Source organism: Phocoena phocoena, chromosome 3 (genome assembly GCF_963924675.1).
Source record: "Phocoena phocoena chromosome 3, mPhoPho1.1, whole genome shotgun sequence".
Taxonomy (NCBI): domain Eukaryota; kingdom Metazoa; phylum Chordata; class Mammalia; order Artiodactyla; family Phocoenidae; genus Phocoena; species Phocoena phocoena.
Genome location: NC_089221.1, coordinates 127,282,937 through 127,302,291, shown reverse-complemented (window position 1 = coordinate 127,302,291; position 19,355 = coordinate 127,282,937). Strand labels below are relative to the sequence as shown.

At 47.9% G+C, this 19,355-nt stretch overlaps 1 protein-coding gene across 1 annotated transcript; it reads left to right on the top strand.

Annotated features, from left to right (window-relative positions):
- Window positions 1–343: 343 nt before the first annotated feature.
- RPS14 (ribosomal protein S14) lies at window positions 344–4,700 on the top strand. The gene is made up of 5 exons (XM_065873897.1): window positions 344–378; window positions 1,243–1,393; window positions 1,898–2,059; window positions 3,584–3,660; window positions 4,590–4,700. Exons 2-5 carry the CDS (start codon window positions 1,245–1,247, stop codon window positions 4,655–4,657), a joined length of 456 nt encoding a protein of 151 aa, XP_065729969.1. The 5' UTR covers window positions 344–378; window positions 1,243–1,244; the 3' UTR covers window positions 4,658–4,700.
- Window positions 4,701–19,355: the final 14,655 nt, after the last annotated feature.

Sequence of the window (19,355 nt, the reverse complement as noted above, 5' to 3'; positions counted from 1 at the left end):
GTTGTTGTTCACCTCCACACCACGAGGGGCGCTGCCGCCCCCAGGCTGACCAGGCTCAAGGTCAGGGAAGTCTGTCTAGCCGCGGTCGCCGCCATCTTAGGACACAGGCCTTCCACCGTGTGTGGCTGCTTCGTGCAGTCTTAGAAGCAGACCCGCTCGCCAAGACACCCAGCCTCTTACCTCCTTAGGCGCTCCTTTAAGTAAGCTGTATTCTCGAGGGCGTTTTAATCTCCTTGGAAACGCTAAAATCGGCGTCTTCCGGGAGCCGGCCTCGCCCCGTGACCGCAGACGTACACTTCCGGGGACACGTGCGTGACCCGTCGCCCCGCCCTCTCCCTCTCTTTCTTTCTGGTGGCTGATTCTGAATAAGACGAGTAGGTAGGAACCCTGGGCGAGGAAAATCGGGTGGCATCCTGCGGCACGGGGACCCGCCGGGGCCGGGGCGTGGGGCTGGGGTCTTTCCGTGGAAGGCAAACCAAGTGCCGGGCGAGAGGAGCTCGGCGGGCCGACCCAGACTCTGGTTCGCGTCCCGTCTCGGGAGGCAGCGGTCTTGCTTCAGGGAAAAGCCGGTAAAGCAGGGGTGAGTTCGGGTCTAGCCTCGAAGGCATAGGCCCCGCGCCACGACCACACGTGCGCTGAAAAGGCAGCACAGCATGGTTGATTGGGAAAGGAGCGGGAAATTTAGTCTGTTGTGATCTCCCACCATTACCCCACCAGCTTTTACGTAGGCGGTCGCAGGCCGGTCCCCTGATTTCTAGTTTGTTTTCGATCTGGAAAGTAGGAATAGTCGTGCGAATTCCGTGGGGATGTAGTGAGGATTCCAGAGGGGAATGCAGAAAAAGGCCCTTCGTTAGGTGTTTCCTAAATCTGAGTGACTGCTAAGTCGGGCACGTTTTAATTTCTGGGCGCTCAGGGCAGGTTTCTCAAAGCCAGAAATTAGGGGAAGGCTTAATTTCTCCTAACATCAGTGTTTGTTGAGCATCTACCGTGCGCCTATTGCCGCTGAAGGCCGAGACGAGGGACGTTCAAGTCTTGGCACGGTGGGCTGGGAGGTGCAGGGCAGGGTTAGCCTCCAGCAAGCGACACCTGGAAATCCTGAGCGCTGGCGTGTTCGCGGCGTGGGGCGGGAGAGCAGGTGCCCGCGTGTCCCGCGCACCTTTCTCGGGGGAGCAGTTATTCCCAGAGAAGTAAACCTTGGGGTTTTCTGTCGTTAACACTGGGATTTTTTTTTCTTTCCTTAAGAAATGGCACCTCGCAAGGGGAAAGAAAAGAAAGAAGAACAGGTCATCAGCCTTGGTCCTCAGGTGGCCGAAGGAGAAAATGTATTTGGTGTGTGCCACATTTTTGCATCCTTCAATGACACTTTCGTCCATGTCACCGATCTTTCTGGCAAGTGAGTACCTACGTGGCGAGGCCCAGGACCCAATTAACAAGGGTTGGGGTTAGAAACGACCCTGGAACTGGGTGGCAGTTTAAGGGGATCTCTTGAAATAATTGTTGTAAAATGTTCAAATAAGGATATGTTCTTGGTTGATGAGTCCACAGATGGTGTGATCTCCTAGGTACTGGAGTTCTGAGAGAGAAGGAGACATTTTGTGCCCTTATGGGCTTACAGCATGGGGACCTCATATGTAACATGAGGAGGAATTACTCATGGAGTAATAGGAGGATTAAATGTAAAAGTACATGTAAATCGTCGATACAGAGCTTAGTTATCTAGGATCTGAACCCCATCAAGGCAGAGCCCATGGCAGTCTTGTCAGATCAGGATGCATGTTCAATTGACTTTCATTCTCTGCCCAACCTGAGTAGTAGTGCTTTTTATTCATTAGGATGTGGTATGCACTCTGAATCCTTGTTGGGTAGGAAAGAAAGGACCCTGTGCATTTGTCCCCAGGGAAACTATCTGCCGTGTAACTGGTGGGATGAAGGTGAAGGCTGACCGAGATGAGTCATCTCCATATGCTGCCATGTTAGCTGCCCAGGATGTAGCCCAGAGGTGCAAGGAGCTGGGCATCACTGCCCTCCACATCAAACTCCGGGCCACAGGAGGAAATAGGTAAGGCTGGGACTGGGCAGTGAGGTCACTGGGCTTGGGCAAGACATCCTAGGTGTGTACATAATTAATACAGGCATACATCAAAGATGCTGTGGGTTTGGTTCCAGACCACTCTGTTAAAGCAAATATATCAGTAAAGCAAGTCACGTGAATTTTTTGTTATCCCAGCATGTATAAAAGTTACATTTACACTGTATGTAGCCTACTGAGTGTGTAGTAGCATTTAAAAAAAAAAAAACAGTGTACATAACCGTAAGTTAAAAATAATTTGCAACTAAAAAAAATTTCTAACCATCTGACAATGAAGGGTTGCCATAAGCCTTCAATTTGTTTTTTTAAAAAAGGCATGATCTGTGAAGTGCAGTAAATGAGATATGCCTGTAACTGCTTCCTGCACCCTCCCCTGCGCCAACTTACTGTGTTAATTGAGCACTCAGAGCATACGAGGTACTGTGTTCGAAGTACTAGAAGAGAGTGATGGGGGACAATAGATACGGTCTCCATCCTCTTACGTGGCTCTTAGGCTGGTGGAGAGTCAGGCTTTAAGCAGCATAGAGCAGGGGAGCATGTGGTTTCTTTTTGCAGCAAGTGCTGGGAAGCAAAAATGTGTCAAGGATGGGTTGGTAATAAAGTTTAAACTAAGACCTAATGTTGTGGTTAGAAGTCAGTCCAGTGAAGGAAGGACAGGGGAGAGTATTCCAGCCAGGAACGACTGGAAGGAAAAGGTCTTGGGGTGGAAATGAGCTTGGCACATCTGTGGACAAGAGTGGCATGAGGTGTGGTAAGATAGGAGCGGGTGAGGTCCTGCTGGGTCTTGAAGAACCTGGTTAAGATTTGGACTTGGGCTGGGGGCGGGGGGGCATGAAAACTTGTTAACAGTAATGACCTGTTGAGGCTGGGTTGTATGATATTTATTTTATTGTTGTTATTTGTCTTTTTTTTTTTTTTTTTTTTTGCGGTACGCGGGCCTCTCAGTGTTGTGGCCTCTCCTGTTGCGGAGCACAGGCTCCGGACGCACAGGCTCAGCGGCCATGGCTCACGGGCCCAGCCGCTCTGCGGCACGTGGGATCTTCCCGGACCGGGACACGAACCCGTGTCCCCTGCATCGGCAGGCGGACTCTCAACCACTGCGCCACCCGGGAAGCCCTGTTATTTGTATTTTAAGATGACTGCTGTGTTGGGAACAGACCAGATAGGAAGTTGTTAAAGTGGTCCACTGGACCGATGATAGTGTCGTGGTCTTGGGAGGATGGAAAAGGACAGATCACCAGAAACACTTAGAATCACAGCATGTGACCAAAAGGGGCACTTCCTTAAACAAGGTGCAGGCAGAGCAGGATAGAAACTGTGACCCATGGTGCTGGGGGGAGTGTGTGACAAAAAGTAAGTGGCATAGTAAGCCTGAAGTATTTATGGTCTGGCCCTTTGCAGAAAGAAAGTTTGTAGAGCCCTGAACTAGAGGGTCGTGGGATCTTCTAATGACTTGGCCAAAGGCTTTTCTTAATTTGGATATTCATATCCTAGGACCAAGACTCCTGGACCAGGGGCCCAGTCAGCCCTTAGAGCCCTCGCCCGCTCAGGAATGAAGATTGGGCGGATTGGTGAGTGCCTCTCTTTGGCTTATGCTTGGATTTGCTTTGAAGCACTGACCCCGGAAAGCATGTGGTCTGCTCAGTGGATACAGGGCCTAGTCTGGTAACTTTTGGCAGTTAGGTTTGTTAATAGGGAGTACAAGAGGCACCATGTGACATAAACTCTCCCTGAACACCCTTGTTGCCTTGATGTGAATGTCCTGCATTGGGACAGCGCCGTCTCATTTCTGAACTTCTGTGCCTGATGGTGACTGGTGGAACTGACAGGAGATGAATTGTCCTTTCCAGTGTTCTCATGAGGGTTGCTATTGGTATTTTGGGGGGGTGTCTCCTGTGTGATCATTGACTACTCAGTATCAGTAGGGCAGGCCAGGCATTGTGACAAGAGTATGGAGGGGCCAGTAGCTCCCATGGTTGAGAATCACAGCAGTTCTCTACACTTGTGTAGTATTTATACCCTCATGTCTGATCTGGCCACTTATAGCTCTTAGGAAGGAGATGTTAGCCCTTCTCTATTGTTTCTGTGGCAACATGTACTGATCCCTCAGTCTAATGGTCTAGCCCTCTCAAGATTTTTTCAGAACATTTGCAACCTCTTAGCTATTAAAAAGGAGATATTCTTCAGTTTATGAGGATGTCCCACTAGAGTCAGTGTGCTAGGTGTCAGAAACCTGGATTTATCACCTGCCTCTGACATCCTGTGCAAGTGACCCACTCCGAGCCTCAGTTTCCCCTTCTGGTAAGCTGAGTTCAAACCACATCAGAAATTTTGAGGAAGCAGCAGATGGGGCAGCTCCACATCGATCTGTTAAATACTGAGGACTTAACTTGTGAAGCAGCAGGATCCACTGCTGATCCGTTAGACCAATTGGCCCAGGGAGGCCTGGACCCCTTCCCATCAAGCTCCAGGCAATGATGTTTTCTCTTCCTCCCCACAGAGGATGTCACCCCCATCCCCTCCGACAGCACCCGCAGGAAGGGGGGTCGCCGTGGTCGCCGTCTGTGAACAGGACTCCTCAAATTATTGTTTTCTGTTAATAAATTGCCTTGATGTAAGTTCTTTTCGACTCTAGTCTTTTCTCCTTTGTGTAGGGGCCACCCTTGGGGATATTTTGATTCCTTCCTCCTGTATTTAACCAGGGTGTGGGACTGTCTTGAGGTCATGGGTGCGTTGATAAACCAACAGCCATTTAATAGATACATTGCTTCAGAGAATGTATCTAGCCTGTCAAAGAGGAGCACAAGAGGTACTGATTCAGCCCCTACCATGGGACAGGGTGAGCCTGTGTTCTGTGAACTGGTTTCCTGGGAGGAGGAGCCTAAGGGAAGGTGAGATAATGGTGGCTGCGGTTGGGTCTTTTCTACACTGCTTGTTGTGGTGTTAAGTTACCTCAGTCATCTAAAGCCGACCAAGGCCTTGAAGACCTTGTTTTGAAAGTGAAGGTGTTGATTCCAAAAGTGGACCAGTTCTTAAAGAGCGGGAGTGGAGTGGAAACTGTTGAGCTAAGTGTATGTAGCCTGAGCAGAAGAGCCTTCCCGACAGCCATATATAAACACGTGTGGGTGTGTACTCGCCCCCCACACCTTCTGTGCAAAAAAGGGATCGCACTCTTGCATCTTGCTTTTTCTCACTTGGCAGATCTTGGAGGTTGTTCCACATCAGTACATAAAGTACATAAAGATTCGGTCACCCACAAATACACACCAAGCCCTATTTTCGTCGGTGATGAAAAAGAAAGTTTCTGCTTTCCGGAAGCATGCATCCAGCTCCGAGGACCCAGTGGCACCAGATGGTACTGAGTGTTCTGCAGAGGCTTAGCATAGCGCTGTGTGATAGTGACTGCTACCCCAAGGCAAGACAATGGCATCATGTTTTCAGGGTTCATCACAGCATGGTTCAGAACTTCATTCCTTTTTATTGATGATTAACGTTCCATTACCTTGATACACAGATCTCTTCACAGTTCTCTTCCAACTTGGAAGAACCTTGGAGAGGTGGGTCTTGCCATGGCTCCTACCAACTTACCCTGTGTGATGGACAAGCCATCTTTTTTGAGTCTCTTTGTTTCTTCATCTTAAAAATGAGTGATTACAACCCAAAGTATAAAATGAGTCCATGCTGTTGCAGGTGATTGGAATAAATTAAGCCATAAATCTTAAAAAGGATTCTAAATAAAAGTAGATGCTCCCCCTTCCAGTAAGTGGAACTTACTGTGGGCTAGACTTAGTGACTCACGAACATGGAAGAGGGAAGATGTTAACTTTGTTCTGGAGAGACCTTAACCAAACTATTAAGGTTGCTTGACACTTCTGGTACATCATGTTGATAGTACTCTGATTTGACAAGATGAGCACTTCACCTCTGAATTCTCTCTGAAAACCCATAGTCCAGTTAGAGGACATTCTACAGCGTTATCAACATTTAAATGGTCAAAAGTTATGAAAAACAAGGACTTACGACCAGAGGAGGGACTTCCCTGGTGGCACAGTGGTTAAGAATCCACCTGCCAATGCAGGGGACACGGGTTCGATCCCTGGTCCAGGAAGATCCCACATTCCAAGGAGCAGCTAAGCCCGTGCGCCACAACTACTGAGCCTGCGCTCTAGAGCCCGCGAGCCACAACTACTGAAGCCCGCGCACCTAGAGCCCGTGCTCCACAACAAGGGAAGCCACTGCAATGAGAAGCCCGTGCACCACAACGAAGAGTAGCCCCCGCTCGTCGCAATTAGACAGCCCGCATGCAGCAACAAAGACCCAATGCAGCCAAAAATAAGTAAATAAATTTATTTTTAAAAAAAAGACCAAAGGAGCTGAAGGAGATATGTAATGCATTGGATCCTGGACCAGAAGAGGCGTTAGTATAAAAGCTAATAATCTAACCTGGAGTCCAATTAGTAGTAATGTACCTATGCTCATTAGTTTTGACAAATGTATTGTTATAATGTAAGATGTTAACATGAGGAAACCAAATGAGTGTTATACAGAAACACCATACCTTTGCAACTTTTTGGTAAATCTTAAAGGATTCCAAAATAAACATGGAAAAAAACGAGGGTACTTTTCTACTGTCATTCTGGTTTCTAAGGCAGGACGTGGTGCACAGACCCTCAGGTATGCATTCCAGGATGAAAATCCCAGTTCCCCAGATTTGGACTCTAACCTCAGGCAAATTATTTAACCCCTCAGCCCTTTAGTGAAAATTCCTGTGATAAGGGCAGCCTCATAGGGCATCACAAAAGTAAGATTAAAGCGTTTAGCACAGTGCCTGGCGCTGAAGAAGCTGCCGCTATTCTCATGCCTGTTCAGTTCTGCCAAGCAGCATGAATGACAGCTGGCTGGAATCCTGGTGGGAAAATGCTGGCGCTTGCTGGAGCGTTCTTTTTATTTCCTGTGATGGGACTTTGCAACCTGTCCTGCTGTTTCCTGGTAACAAGGGATGCAGTCAGCCAGGTCTTTGAAAGCAGTTCATTTCTAGGTTTTGTTTGCAAGTTACAAGGAGAGCTAATTGGCGCAGCCCAGGTTGGAATGTAAGCAGCCTCCTGGCCACTGAGGTGGACAGGGCAGGACTCGAGATGTTGCCCCCCCCCCGAGACTGCAGACCATGGAAGCCCAGCTGCTGGCTGTAAGTGCAGCCTCAACCAGGGCCGTGGAGATGGTCCCTACTTCTCGCTCCTTTCTCTTACCTGAGCTCCTGCAACAGTCTCTCCAAGTCTCCCTGTCTTCCCCCAGGTCCCTGCCTATCCCTAGGCCACACTGCAGCTGTGTGATCTAAAATTAATTGGATTCTGTCACCATCCTGCTGTTTTATCCCTGCCCCACTCTTCAGTCTGGAAGCCAGTCTCCACGATTCTCCAGTGTTTTATCTAACCCTGCCATACCCTTCACCCTCTCTGCCCAAGCCAAACCTAGTTCCTTTCAGTTTTCCAATTCTCCATGCCTTCAGTCTTTTGCTCATGCTTCCCCCTCCCAGCCTGGCTCCTTCAGTATCTCCTCTCCCCAACTTGGCCTCACTACCTTCTGTTCACCTGTTGGAATCAGCTTTTCATCACTCGCAAAGTTATCTTCCTGGATGCCCCTCAAGATGCTTCTCCACTCAGTTCCCCCAACACCCTTACTCTCCTCGTGGTACCACTAGTCTCCCTCTGTTCTAATAGCCTATTTCCCCACTAATCTGTGAGCTCTGAGAGGGCAGAGAGTATGTCTTGTTCAGTGTCTGCCAGCCCAGTCTGCAAAAGTAGGGGCTCTATAAAGATTTGTTTGCTGAATCATTGAAAGAATGGGCTTCGCCTTCTGTAGTCAATTAGATAGTTGAAGACTTTTCTAGATCCTGGATACATTAAAACAAACATGCATTCTTGGGCTCTATTCTCACGGGAGTTAAAGAAATGAGAAAGAAAAGGACATTAAGATGAAATGCGTTAGGGAGCAGAGAGCTGTAGGCAAAGAAAGTTGGGGTAGCCCTCTGGGCACATACTGGAGTCAGTGCCCAGAGATTAAGTTTAGGCTCTGCCCTCAGCCCCACCCATAGCCCCAAGGTGAGGGAACTGAACTTGACCTTCATATTAAGCCAGAAGTCCTCAGATTTCAGAGCTAATGTGGTCCCAGGTGGGAGTGTCTGGGCTGCTTGTAGAAAAGCAAGTCCTCTTTCGAGAAAACCATCTATATTTGAGGTCTTGCCAGTTGTTTCTTCTTCCGGTTCACTTCATTGACCTGGGTGATGGTGTCATGGCTCCCTTTTGCCCAGGAGAATACTATCAAGGCCATTCTCAGTCTCTTAATGAAGGATCTGGAAGACCTTTCCCCAAACGTGGTCTCAGGGTAGCATTGCTGACCTTAAGTGGGCCAAAGAGAAGATGTATAAGGGACTTTAAGTAAAGTTCTGTCTTGGCGAAGAGGGAGCAAGCAGTCTTGTTGCTTGTAGTTCTTAAGTGGTAGAACTTGGCCAGTGGGTCGGTAGGAGTTGTAGAGAGATTTAAGCATCAGATAAAGAAGAGTTTTCTAAAAGAGAGCTGCTAAGAGGAAATAAAACTGCTTCATGAAGAGTGGATCTCCTAATCATTGGAGGCATACAAGTGTAAGCCAGACCCCCAAAGGCTAGTTACATCAGAATCAATTAGTGTGGCAGAGACAGTTCCCTAAAGTGCTGCTTTTTTCATTATGAATAGCAGTCTCAATTTTTAGGTGGATGTATGGTTGACCAGAATAGAGATTACAGTTCCTAACTATAGTCACCATGCTGTATATTACATGGACTTATTTTATAAATAAACATCTAAAAGGGAACATTCCCTTTCCTCTAGATAATTGCTTTCAGATCTTTGCTGGAACTTGTCACCTTATCAAACAGCCCTTCCTTGATCATCACAGATCAGTTAATGTTTCTGCCCCCTGCCCCACCTCTAGCCATCATTCTTAAGCTGTTTACCTGCCACATTCATAACACTTAACCCCAACTGATAGTCCGGAGTCTGTGCCTCTTGAGTCCAGTGGTTCTCAACCTTGAGCGTGCATCAGATTCAGTAGATCTGGGATGGAGGCCTGAGAATTTCTATTTCTAACAAGTCCCCAGGTAGTGCTGATGTCAGTGGTCTGGAGACCACACTTTGAGAACCACTAGACTTGTCTGTTTAGGTCACTGCTGTATCCCAGCACCAGGAACAGTGCGTTAAGTTGTGTTCTCTAAATATTTGTTGACTCAAATTGCAGATATTATCTCATTCAGTAGCTTTAAGGCAAGTACTGTTATCCACATTTTACATATGGGGAAACTGAGGGTCAGAGTAAGTGAGTTGTCCAGGGGCACATAGCTAGAAAGGGTCAGAGTAGAGATTCAAATCTGCGTTTGTCTGTAACCGGGGAGCGTGCCCTCCTCAGTCACTGTGCTGTCATACTTTGTCAGGCTGGGGCTCAGTACAGTCTGGTTGAGGAGCAGGAAGAGGAGGACCCTCCCTGTCCTTTCAGAGGACTGGGAAGTAGATGGCAGCAGAGTGCCCCTCCTGAAGGGAGCCCAGTGGCTGTTGAGTTTGCAGCCGTCATATATGGGTGGCCACCAGGTGGCAGCATCGTACAGCTAGGAAGCCACCTGCTGGGATGGGGGGAGGTGTCTGGGTTCTGCCACCATTAACTTCTGTGGCCCTAGGCATATCCCATTTCTTAATGGGCTTTAATTTCCCCATCTTCACAGACAGAAGACTGGATTTCTATAATACATAAAGAAAACTTGCAGCTCAAATACCACCTATAAGAGACAGGTGCAGCTACTGAAAATCAAATGCCCCCAAACCAAATACACTGTTTCTCTTCTCTCACACTGAAAAAAACCCCAAAACCCAAAAACCCACCACCAGCAACCCCCCCGCATAATACTCCACTGTACTATCACTGTCCAAAACAAATATGCAAACCACAAAACCGAGCCACATGTAATTTCAAATTCTCTAGTAGCTATATTAATAAACTATAGAAAGTGACATTAATGGTAATAATACATTTTATCTAACCCAATATATCCAAAATATTTTCACTTCAATGTATAATCGATATAGAAAATTATTACCAAGATATTTTACATTTTCTTTCTCTACTAAATCTTTGAAACCCGGTGTGTGTTTTACACTTAACAGCACATCTCAATTCAGACTAGCCATGTTTCAAGGCTTCAATTGCCACATGTGGCTAGTGGCTGCCCTGTTAGACAGCACAGCCCTAGGATATTAATCGCGAATGTTTATTGAGGTAGGCACTGTACTGTTTCGTATACATTATCTTAATCAGTCCCCATAATACCCTATAAATCAGGCAAGATTATTATCAGTCAAATTTTGCAGATAGGGACTTCCCTGGTGCTCCAGCAGCTAATCCCATGACCCTTGGGGAGTTCATCTGGGCCGGGGCAGATGGAGAAGGCTTTGGATGGGAGAAAAGTGAGGGGGATGGTAGCTTGGGCCAGGAAAGCTGTTTGAACAAAGCAGTGGAGTGAGACTTTGTGGATGATGGGGAATTGGTGGCTGGCTTCATGAGAGGTGGGGCTGAGGGTCCTGAATCCAAGATCTCACTTTGATGCGGCAGGGACCAAGGCAGGCAGGTGAGGGTTTCTGAACAGGGGGATCAGTTGAGCCAGGATCAGGTATCTGGGATTTGGAAGGTGAATCCAACAGCCACAGGAGATCAGAGGAGAGACTTGGGCAGGGAGACGGGAAGGTAGCAGAGACTCTAGGAGACAATAGGGATTTCTGGTTTATCCTCTGGGATCAGCTCCAGGAAGTTCTATTTCTGAAATGAAAGCAATCTCAACTAGCCCAGGCATGGGGACTAAAGCTTTTTGCCTGTCTCTGGAGGCAAATGACTATCACTGGACTTTGGAATCCAATAGCTCTAGACATTACCACCTCCTCCAGGAAGCCTCCCCTGACTTCCCAAGGAGCAAGTCCACCCTGGAGTCATGTTCTGTTACGTCAGAACCAGGCCCACCTCTGGCTCAGCCCAGCTTCCCTCAGAGCTTTGACAATACTTCCTCATTCAATTGACCCAATTCCACCAGCCCAGAGAAGGTAAGGAAAGTGTATGTGGTCCCCTTCCCTGGGAAGATCTCAGTGTAGCTTAGGGGACCAGCCTTAGTGACTGAAAGCAGCCAGAGAGCAAGAGGGGAGCACTTGTAAGCGGTACCCTGCATCTCCTATGAGCTTGGGGCGGGCCCACTGCACCTGAGACTGAGGCTGAAGTCTCTCCCAGGTCAGCCTGGTCACTTCAAGGCTGAGAGCCAGAGGCTCTGACTGTTCCTTCCAGGAAGGCCTTATTCCTTTCTTCTCCCTCCTGTTCGAGGTCTCCATTTCCCTGCTTCCTCACTTCCCCAGAGCACGGTCCAGGGGCCTGGGCCCCCACCCCGACTCTGTAGCAGCGGGCTGTACAGACTTCTTTCCAAACCAGCTGTTTTGTGACCTTTTGTGCTTAGAGTTTATGCCAGCCTGTGGCAAAACCACTGTGTACTGTATTTATTTATTCTGTTAGTTGAAAAAACAAGACTCAAATGCCCCTCCCCTGCTCCGCCCCCTGTGTAGTACAGCATGACACTCTGTCTCGTGTATCCGTCTGTCTGTCTGTCTGACTTCCTGTGACATTGTGACCTGTTCTTTGTCCTACTTGGCTAATAAAAGAGAATCTGTCAGCACACACACAAAAAAATGCGTCCACTGCAGGGGACACGGGTTCTATCCCTGGTCCGGGAATATCCCACATGCCGTGAAGCAACTAAGCCCATGCGCCACAACTACTGAGTCTGCGCCCTAGAGCCTGTGAGCCACAACTACTGAAGCCTGTGCACCTAGAGCCTGTGCTCTGCAACAAGAGAAGCCACCACAATGCAAAGCCTGCACACCACAACAGAGAGTAGCCCCGGCTCGCCGCCACTAGAGAAAGCCCACGCACAGCAATGAAGACCCAGTGCAGCCAAAAATAAATAAAATTAAAAAAAAAAAAGATCCCACATGACATGCGTTGTGGCCAAAAAAAATTAAAAATTTAAAAATTCATTTTGCAGGTAACGAAACTGAGGTTCAGGGAGGCTTCTTGGCCAAGATCACACAGCAGGTAAGCAGAAGATTCTGGATTTGAACTTGGCTCTGTCTGGCTCCAGAGTGTGTACCCTTCACCTTGACATAATCCTGCCCTGACAGATGTTTAGGATATGCAGTCAGTTAGGCCCACTGATTGGGATTCCAAAGTCAGGGAATGCAGAAGCCCAGGAGCCAACAAGAAGGCCTGTAAGGGCAGGAGGAGAGAGACCTTGAAGCTACCATTCTCCCACCCCCCTCAGTGTTTGACAGCGTTGAGCTTACCTAGCAAACAGCCAGTGACTCTGTCAAGAAGAAATCATGATCTCAGGAAAATCATGTTAGCATGATGAGTGACTGAGCTTGCACACACACAAAAATTGGTGTCAGGAGAAAATGAAAATTGAGAAATGCAGGACAATAGGAATAACCTGCAGGGAGTACGGAAGAGGGCAGAATTCCAAGGGACAGGGCTAGGCCCAAAGTATGGAAGTCATAGAGAGCAAGTTGTAGCTCTACCTCAGGAAAAATAGCAATAATGACAGTGTCAGTAGCTAAAATTTATTAAGCACTTACCAAGCAACTTAAACGTAGCATCTTATTTCATCCTCATTACCATACTAGGAAGTAGGTACTATTACTACGATGTTACAGATGAGGAAACTGAGGCACAGGATGCTAGTAGGAAGCAGAGTTGCGATTCAACCAACTGGAGTCCACACTCTGGACTGCCACACTATCCTGCCTAGAATGAGCTGCTTGTGGAGGTCCTGAGCTCTGTGCTCTGGAGGCATGTAAGCAGAGCGCCAGAGATGTGAGGAAACGCTCCAAAAGGACCATTCCTGAGAAGGACAGAACTGTGAACTGATAATTAAGATTCTCTGGAGAGTAATGAAGGTAGACACTGCCCACAAGGATTGGGAAGGAATCCTATCTGCCTTTTGAATCCAACCCCTTGGGAATAGGGGCTGTAGGCGGCATGGCCTTCACTAAGACTGGTGAAAGTGAGTTAAGGGCTCTATGGGAGGCAAGGTACTTAAGAGAATGGGCTCTGCGGACAGCTCAGACCTGGGCCCAAATCCTGGGTTTGCCACTTGCTAGCACTTGGCTAGTTTGTACATCTCATTTAATCTCCCTGAGGCTCACAGGGCTATTGTGACAATAAAATGAGAAAACACAAGGAATAATTTATACTCAGTTGGAAATGAGACAGATATCCGCCAAGTCAGGAAAGTCAGGAGCCAAGGCCTTGGTGTGATTCAGAAAGCTTCACTTTTTCCCCAAACCCAGTGGATGGGCTGTTGGTGGCAGCAACTGGGAAATTAGCTGCCAGGCTGAGGAGGCAGGTCTGAGAGCCGGAGAGCAGGAAAAGAGAGGCGTCAGGGAGTTGGTCTGGTGCCTTCACAGAGAGGCACTCCAGGACCGCTCTTGCCTGGGGAGGAGGCTGGTCAGCCACACAGGGGCGGCTCTGTGGAAGTACCAGGGACTCACTGTGCAGGAGCTCAGCAGAACCCCTCGTCCTCAGCATCATCAGTCCCTCCCTCCCGCCCTCCCTCCCGCCCTCCCTTCTGAGGCGTTTCCATCTGGACAAATATGTTCAAACACCGTGACCTGTGTTCTCTTCCAGGGGCTACCCTCACCTCTCTGCTCCCCCTCCCATGCTGGCTTCACTTCTTCCCTCCCAATCACCTCCCAACCCAATTCTCAGAACTGCTTTTGTCAAGATCTCCCATGACCTCCATGTGGCCCAGACCAGTGGGCATTTCCCTCAGTGATATTTGGCACAGCTGACACTCCTTCACTCCTTCATTGGGATCTGTGATCACACCCTCTCCCCATTTTCCTTCTGATCCCTGACCACTCCTCTGCACTGCTCAGAGCTGCTCCTCATCCGATCTCTACACATTGAGGGTCCCCAGAGCTCAGCCCTGATCCCATGGTTGAAAATGCTGCGTGTAATTTGGTCATTTACAAAGGTGTATGCTCACTCTTCTTCAAGTTTCAGTCTGGGACCTTCAATCATCTACTTGAGGTCAACACGTGGGTGTCACACAGAATACAGCCAGAACCAAACTCTAGGGTCTACCGATTCCAGAATGTGTTTCCCATCTTCTCCACCCCAGCGAATGCCACCATCCATTGTATAGCTCTAAACCTGGCCACCGTCTTTGAACTCACTCCCACAGCAAGTCCTGACATTTCTACTTTCAAAACAGCTATCGAACCCATCCACTTTTCCTTGTCTGCACCGCCATCTCTCACCTAAACTACTTTACTCCTAACTAATCTCCAGGCTTCCACTCCTGCTCTTGGTAAATCTATATGCCGCACATCATCTAAAAACATAAACCAGCCCCAGCCCCTCCCTGCTTGACACCCTTTGCCAGCTTCCCATTGTTCTTGGAATAATACCTAAGCTGCAGCCCAGCCTGTCCCCTCAACATCACCTGAAACCACCCTTCCCCTCGCTCACTAGGCTCAGACGCACTGTGCTGCTTTCTGTTCCTCAGATGTGCCGAGGACTTCTTGTTTCTGTGAATGACATCATCTCCATCACCCAAGCAGAGAAGGTCACCAAGCCTCTTGGTCTCACCCCTCTATCCATATCCAGTTATGCCTGAGTCCTGTGGACCTCGTCCTGACACTTTTATTCTTCGTCACCTTTCCTCCAATGCTCCTAGCTATAGCCTCCAACAGGCCTGCCTCTCCAGCTTGACTTTTCACCACAGACTCCTGACAGGTCTCCCTGCCTCCAGCCTCAGCTGTGACCTGACCCCAGCCACAGATTGACCCCGATCGCTAAGCCCAACCTCAGCCACTGGTAGCCTGGTCTCTGAGTGAGACTGGGGCTCAGCCATCGCCAGGTGTCTCCAAATGCCCCTGTGTCCTAGTGACAGGCACAGAACTGGTGCTTGATACATATTTGTTGGATGAATGAATTCTAGGGGAAGGCTCGGTCAGTCCTCCTCAGCTGTGCTAGCTGAGATCATGTCCAAAGGTCATGCTATTAACCTACCTGCCTCACGGCAGCTGGGAGAAGAGTAGAGGATTCCCAGATCCTAAATTGGTTGTAGAACATCTGACCTAGGGCAAATTAAATCCTCTCCTCACTCAATTGTCCCTTCAGTAGGATGGGAAGGAGTGAAGCAACTAGTTTCTTTCTCCCAGAAACACTGTACTATACTCAGTATAAAATGTTTCCGCACCCCAGTTCTCCTTGGACCTTCACAGCAGGGCCATGAGGCAGTGGGGATTATCTGCCCCTATTGTACTGATTTTCAACACAGCCTGAACCACCCTTTTAAACTGCAAGTCAGATAATGACACTCCTTTGCTCAAAGCCTTCCCATGGCTCTTGATTTTACTCAGAGTAAAAGCCAAGGTTGTGACAATGGCCACAGGATCTGACCCCAGAACTTGCTGACCTCATGTCCTGTCACGTTCCACCTTAGTGGCGCCACTCTAGCCACACTGGCCTCCTTGTTGTTCCTTCAGCCATGCCGGGTGCATCCCCACTCTGGGATCTTTGTTCTGGCTGTTCCTTCTGTCCAGGGAATCCTTCACCCAGACACGGGCTGGATTAAACACCTCAAGCCTGTGCCCAAATCTCGCCTTGTCAGTGAGGCCCAGCCCAACACCCTATAAAGTACTACAACCTGCCCCTATCCTGCTGCTGCAGTAATACCTTTCCTTTTCCCAATCTCTGGCATCACTCTTTTTTTTTTTTATTGGGGTACAGTTGTTTCACAATGCTGTGCTAGCCTCTACTGTACAGCGAAGTGGAGTTCCCTGTGCTATACAGCAGGTTCTCATTAGTTATCCATTTTATATATATTAGTGTCTGCCATCACTCTTTTTTAAATTAATTAATTAATTAATTTGGTTGTGCCAGGTCTTAGCGGCCGGAGGGCTCCTTAGTTGCGGCTCACCAGCTCCTTAGTTGTGGCATGCGAACTCTTAGTTGTGGCATGCATGTGGGATCTAGTTCCCTGACCAGGGATCGAACACGGTCCCCCTGCGCTGGGAGCATGGAGTCTTAACCACTGTGCCACCAAGGAAGTTCCTGCCATCACTCTTTAATAAACAAACTTACTTGTTTGTTTCCCACTAGAATGTAAACTCCATAAGGGCAGGGATACTTGTCTGCTTTGTTCATTTATGTAGCCCAAGGACCTGGCACAAAGTAGATGTGCAATAAGTAATTGTTGAATGCATGAGTGAGTGAAAGAAGTGAAGTAAGTGGTTTGCCCAGGCCAGGCATAACAGGTACAGGACTGTAGCCCAGGCCTGCTCCTTTCCCACAAAGAGGACCTTTTCCAACCCCTTGTTCGTGGCCAAGGTGTGCTAGGGTCCAGGGGGCCCCCGTACAGAAAGGATGGCCAGGCCATCCTGGGGTGGTAGATAGGGCTGGACATGCACTGCCTACCACCTGGGGTGGCTCTTTCCTCTCAGGGACTTTGGGACTAAGGAGGAAAACAGGATGGGAGAGGTCCTGGGGGATTCCACCTCCTGGCTCACCCTGGTGATCTGGCAGGAACTCACACCTCTGGGTCTTGGAGTGCCCAGACCAAGGGAGAACAGGCATCTCAACCTAGACTAGCTTAATGGGTACACCACAGGAGGAGACTCCCAGGATGATCCAGAGTGGGAGGGGGAGGCCCCCTCTGGCTCTGTTGAGCAGCTCCAAATCTCTGGGTACAGGCAGGGTCCCAGATGCAGATGCAGCAGATTTGCAGAAAAGAATTTATCACTGAACTACCTAACATTTATTGCACACTTAGTCTCTACATCAGGCATATGTATACTGATTCATTCAATACTCCTAACAATCTAATGGTTTAGGTTCTATTAGTATGCCCATTTTACAGGTGAGGAAACTGAGGCACAGTGGAGTTAAGTAATTTGCTCAAAATCACATCCTGTAGTGGTGGAGCTGGAATTTTTTCTTATCAAAACAAAACTTTTGATAGTTTCTGAGAAATTTCAAGGAGGCTTACAACACACATTTTGTGCTCATGCTGTGAAAGAGCCCACTGTCAATGTAATAATGTGTCAATAATGTGATGGGAATATAGCGTCTTCTTAGCAGCTAGCACAGTTCTTATATAGGAGGAAATTGGATTTGTACACAATTGCCTTTACGTTTTTTCTAAACAGCTATTATTCAAAATTTCGAACATACAGAGAAAATGTTCATACATATACCCACCACCTAGATTCACCTATTGTTAATTTTATCTATTATCTTTCTTTTTTTCCTATTTTGAAAATAACTTGCAAACCTCATGTCATGTCACCTCCAAGAACTTCATTCAGCCTTCGGTCTCTAAAAGTATATTTTTCTAGCAGACTAATGTTCCATTATTTTTTTTTTTTAATTTTTTTTTTTTTTGCGGTACGTGGGCCTCTCACTGTTGTGGCCTCTCCCATTGCGGAGCACAGGCTCTGGATGCACAGGCTCAGTGGCCATGGCTCACGGGCCCAGCCACTCCGTGGCATGTGGGATCTTCCCGGACTGGGGCATGAACCTGTGTCCCCTGCATCGGCAGGCGGATTCTCAACCACTGCGACACCAGGGAAGCCCCTAATGTTCCATTATTGCACCTAAGAAAAGCAGTAATAATTCCCAAGTATCAGCTAACATTCAGTCCATGTTCAAATTGCCCCAGCTTCTTAAAAATATTTCTTACAGGGACTTCCCCAGCGGTCCCACAGTTAAGACTCTGTGCTTCCAGTGCAGGGGGTGCGGGTTTGATCCTTGGTCGGGGAACTAAGATCCCACATGCTCTGCGGCACGGCCAAAAAACCGCAAAAAACAGGGACTTCCCTGGTGGCGCAGTGGTTAAGAATCTGCCTGCCAATGCAGGGGACACGGGTTCGAGCCTCGGTCTGGGAAGATCTCACATGCCGTGGAGCAGCTAAGCCCATGTGACACAAACTACAGCGCCTGCGCTCTAGAGCCCGCGAGCCACAACTATTGAGCCCTGCATGCCACAACTACTGAAGCCCGCACGCCTAGAGCTCGTGCTCTGCAACAAGAGAAACCACCGCAGTAAGTCTGTGTACCGCAAAAAAGAGTAGCCCCCGCTTGCTGCAACTAGAGAAAGCCCACGCACAGCAAGCAAGATCCGATGCAGCCCAAAATAAATAAATAAATAAATAAATAAATTGTATTTAAAAAAAACCCAAAAAACCAAAAACCAAGACCAAATAAAAATCTCTTACAGCTTTTTTCCCAACCAAAATCTTGTCAAAATTTACAAATTGCATTTGGTTGTTACGTTTCTTCAATCTTTTAAAATATAGAACCCTCTCCACACCCACACATGCACGTTTTTTCATGACATTGACTCTTCGATGGGTACAGTTGTTGTTTGTAGACTGTCTCTGAATTTGTCTGTTTCCTCATAGTTTTATTTCATTCGTTCTTCTGTATCCGGTAAACTAGAATTTAGGTCTAAAGGCAGATTCATTTAATGATTTTTTTAGCAAAGATACTCCCCAGCTGAGTATCTTACCCCATTAGGAAATACATAATGCTATGTTGCTCCACCACTGGTGACGCTAAAAGTTTGATCATGTGGTGGTGACAGCAGGGCTGCACCATTGTAGAGTGCCTTTTTCTGTAAACAACCAGCAAGGACTTTGGGGATGATACTATGGCATGTGGATATCCTGTTCTCCCCCAACCCTTTGTCTCATGGTTTTGGCATCTATTGGTGGTCCTTGCCTGAGTTAATTATTACACTGGGGGTTACAAACAGGTGATTTTCTAATTCTGTCTTTTCTTTTACATTACTTAGCTTGCATTCTTCTAGAAAGAAGGGTTTTTCCTCATCAGCTGGGATTGAACTGTATAGTTCCTTTTAAAGAGGCGGGGTAAATTATTCTTACTGATGCTGGAATTATCTTATATGTGGCTGGCAGGTGCCTCTTCAAGTTGGCTCCAGGGTCCTTCTGACAAACTCCAGCGGTCTTTGAGCACTTCTTCGCTTTCTGGGAAAAAAAGATGTCTCCGACTCACCTGTGTTTTCCCTTTCTCAGCCCTGGGATCTGCCATTTTGGAACTAGAATGTGAATCCAGCAAGTTGGCCTCAGAGCGCTTTTGTTTAGACCAGTCCCAGCTCTGTGTGACCTTGGGCCAGCTCCTTTCC

Excerpts from the sequence above, each read along its gene's own strand:
- RPS14 (XM_065873897.1), top strand. The coding sequence starts at position 1,245 with ATGGCACCTCGCAAGGGGAAAGAAAAGAAAGAAGAACAGGTCATCAGC. Across the intron at positions 1,394-1,897 it reads GTCACCGATCTTTCTGGCAA|GGAAACTATCTGCCGTGTAA; the intron begins GTGAGTACCTAC and ends ATTTGTCCCCAG. Across the intron at positions 2,060-3,583 it reads CGGGCCACAGGAGGAAATAG|GACCAAGACTCCTGGACCAG; the intron begins GTAAGGCTGGGA and ends TTCATATCCTAG.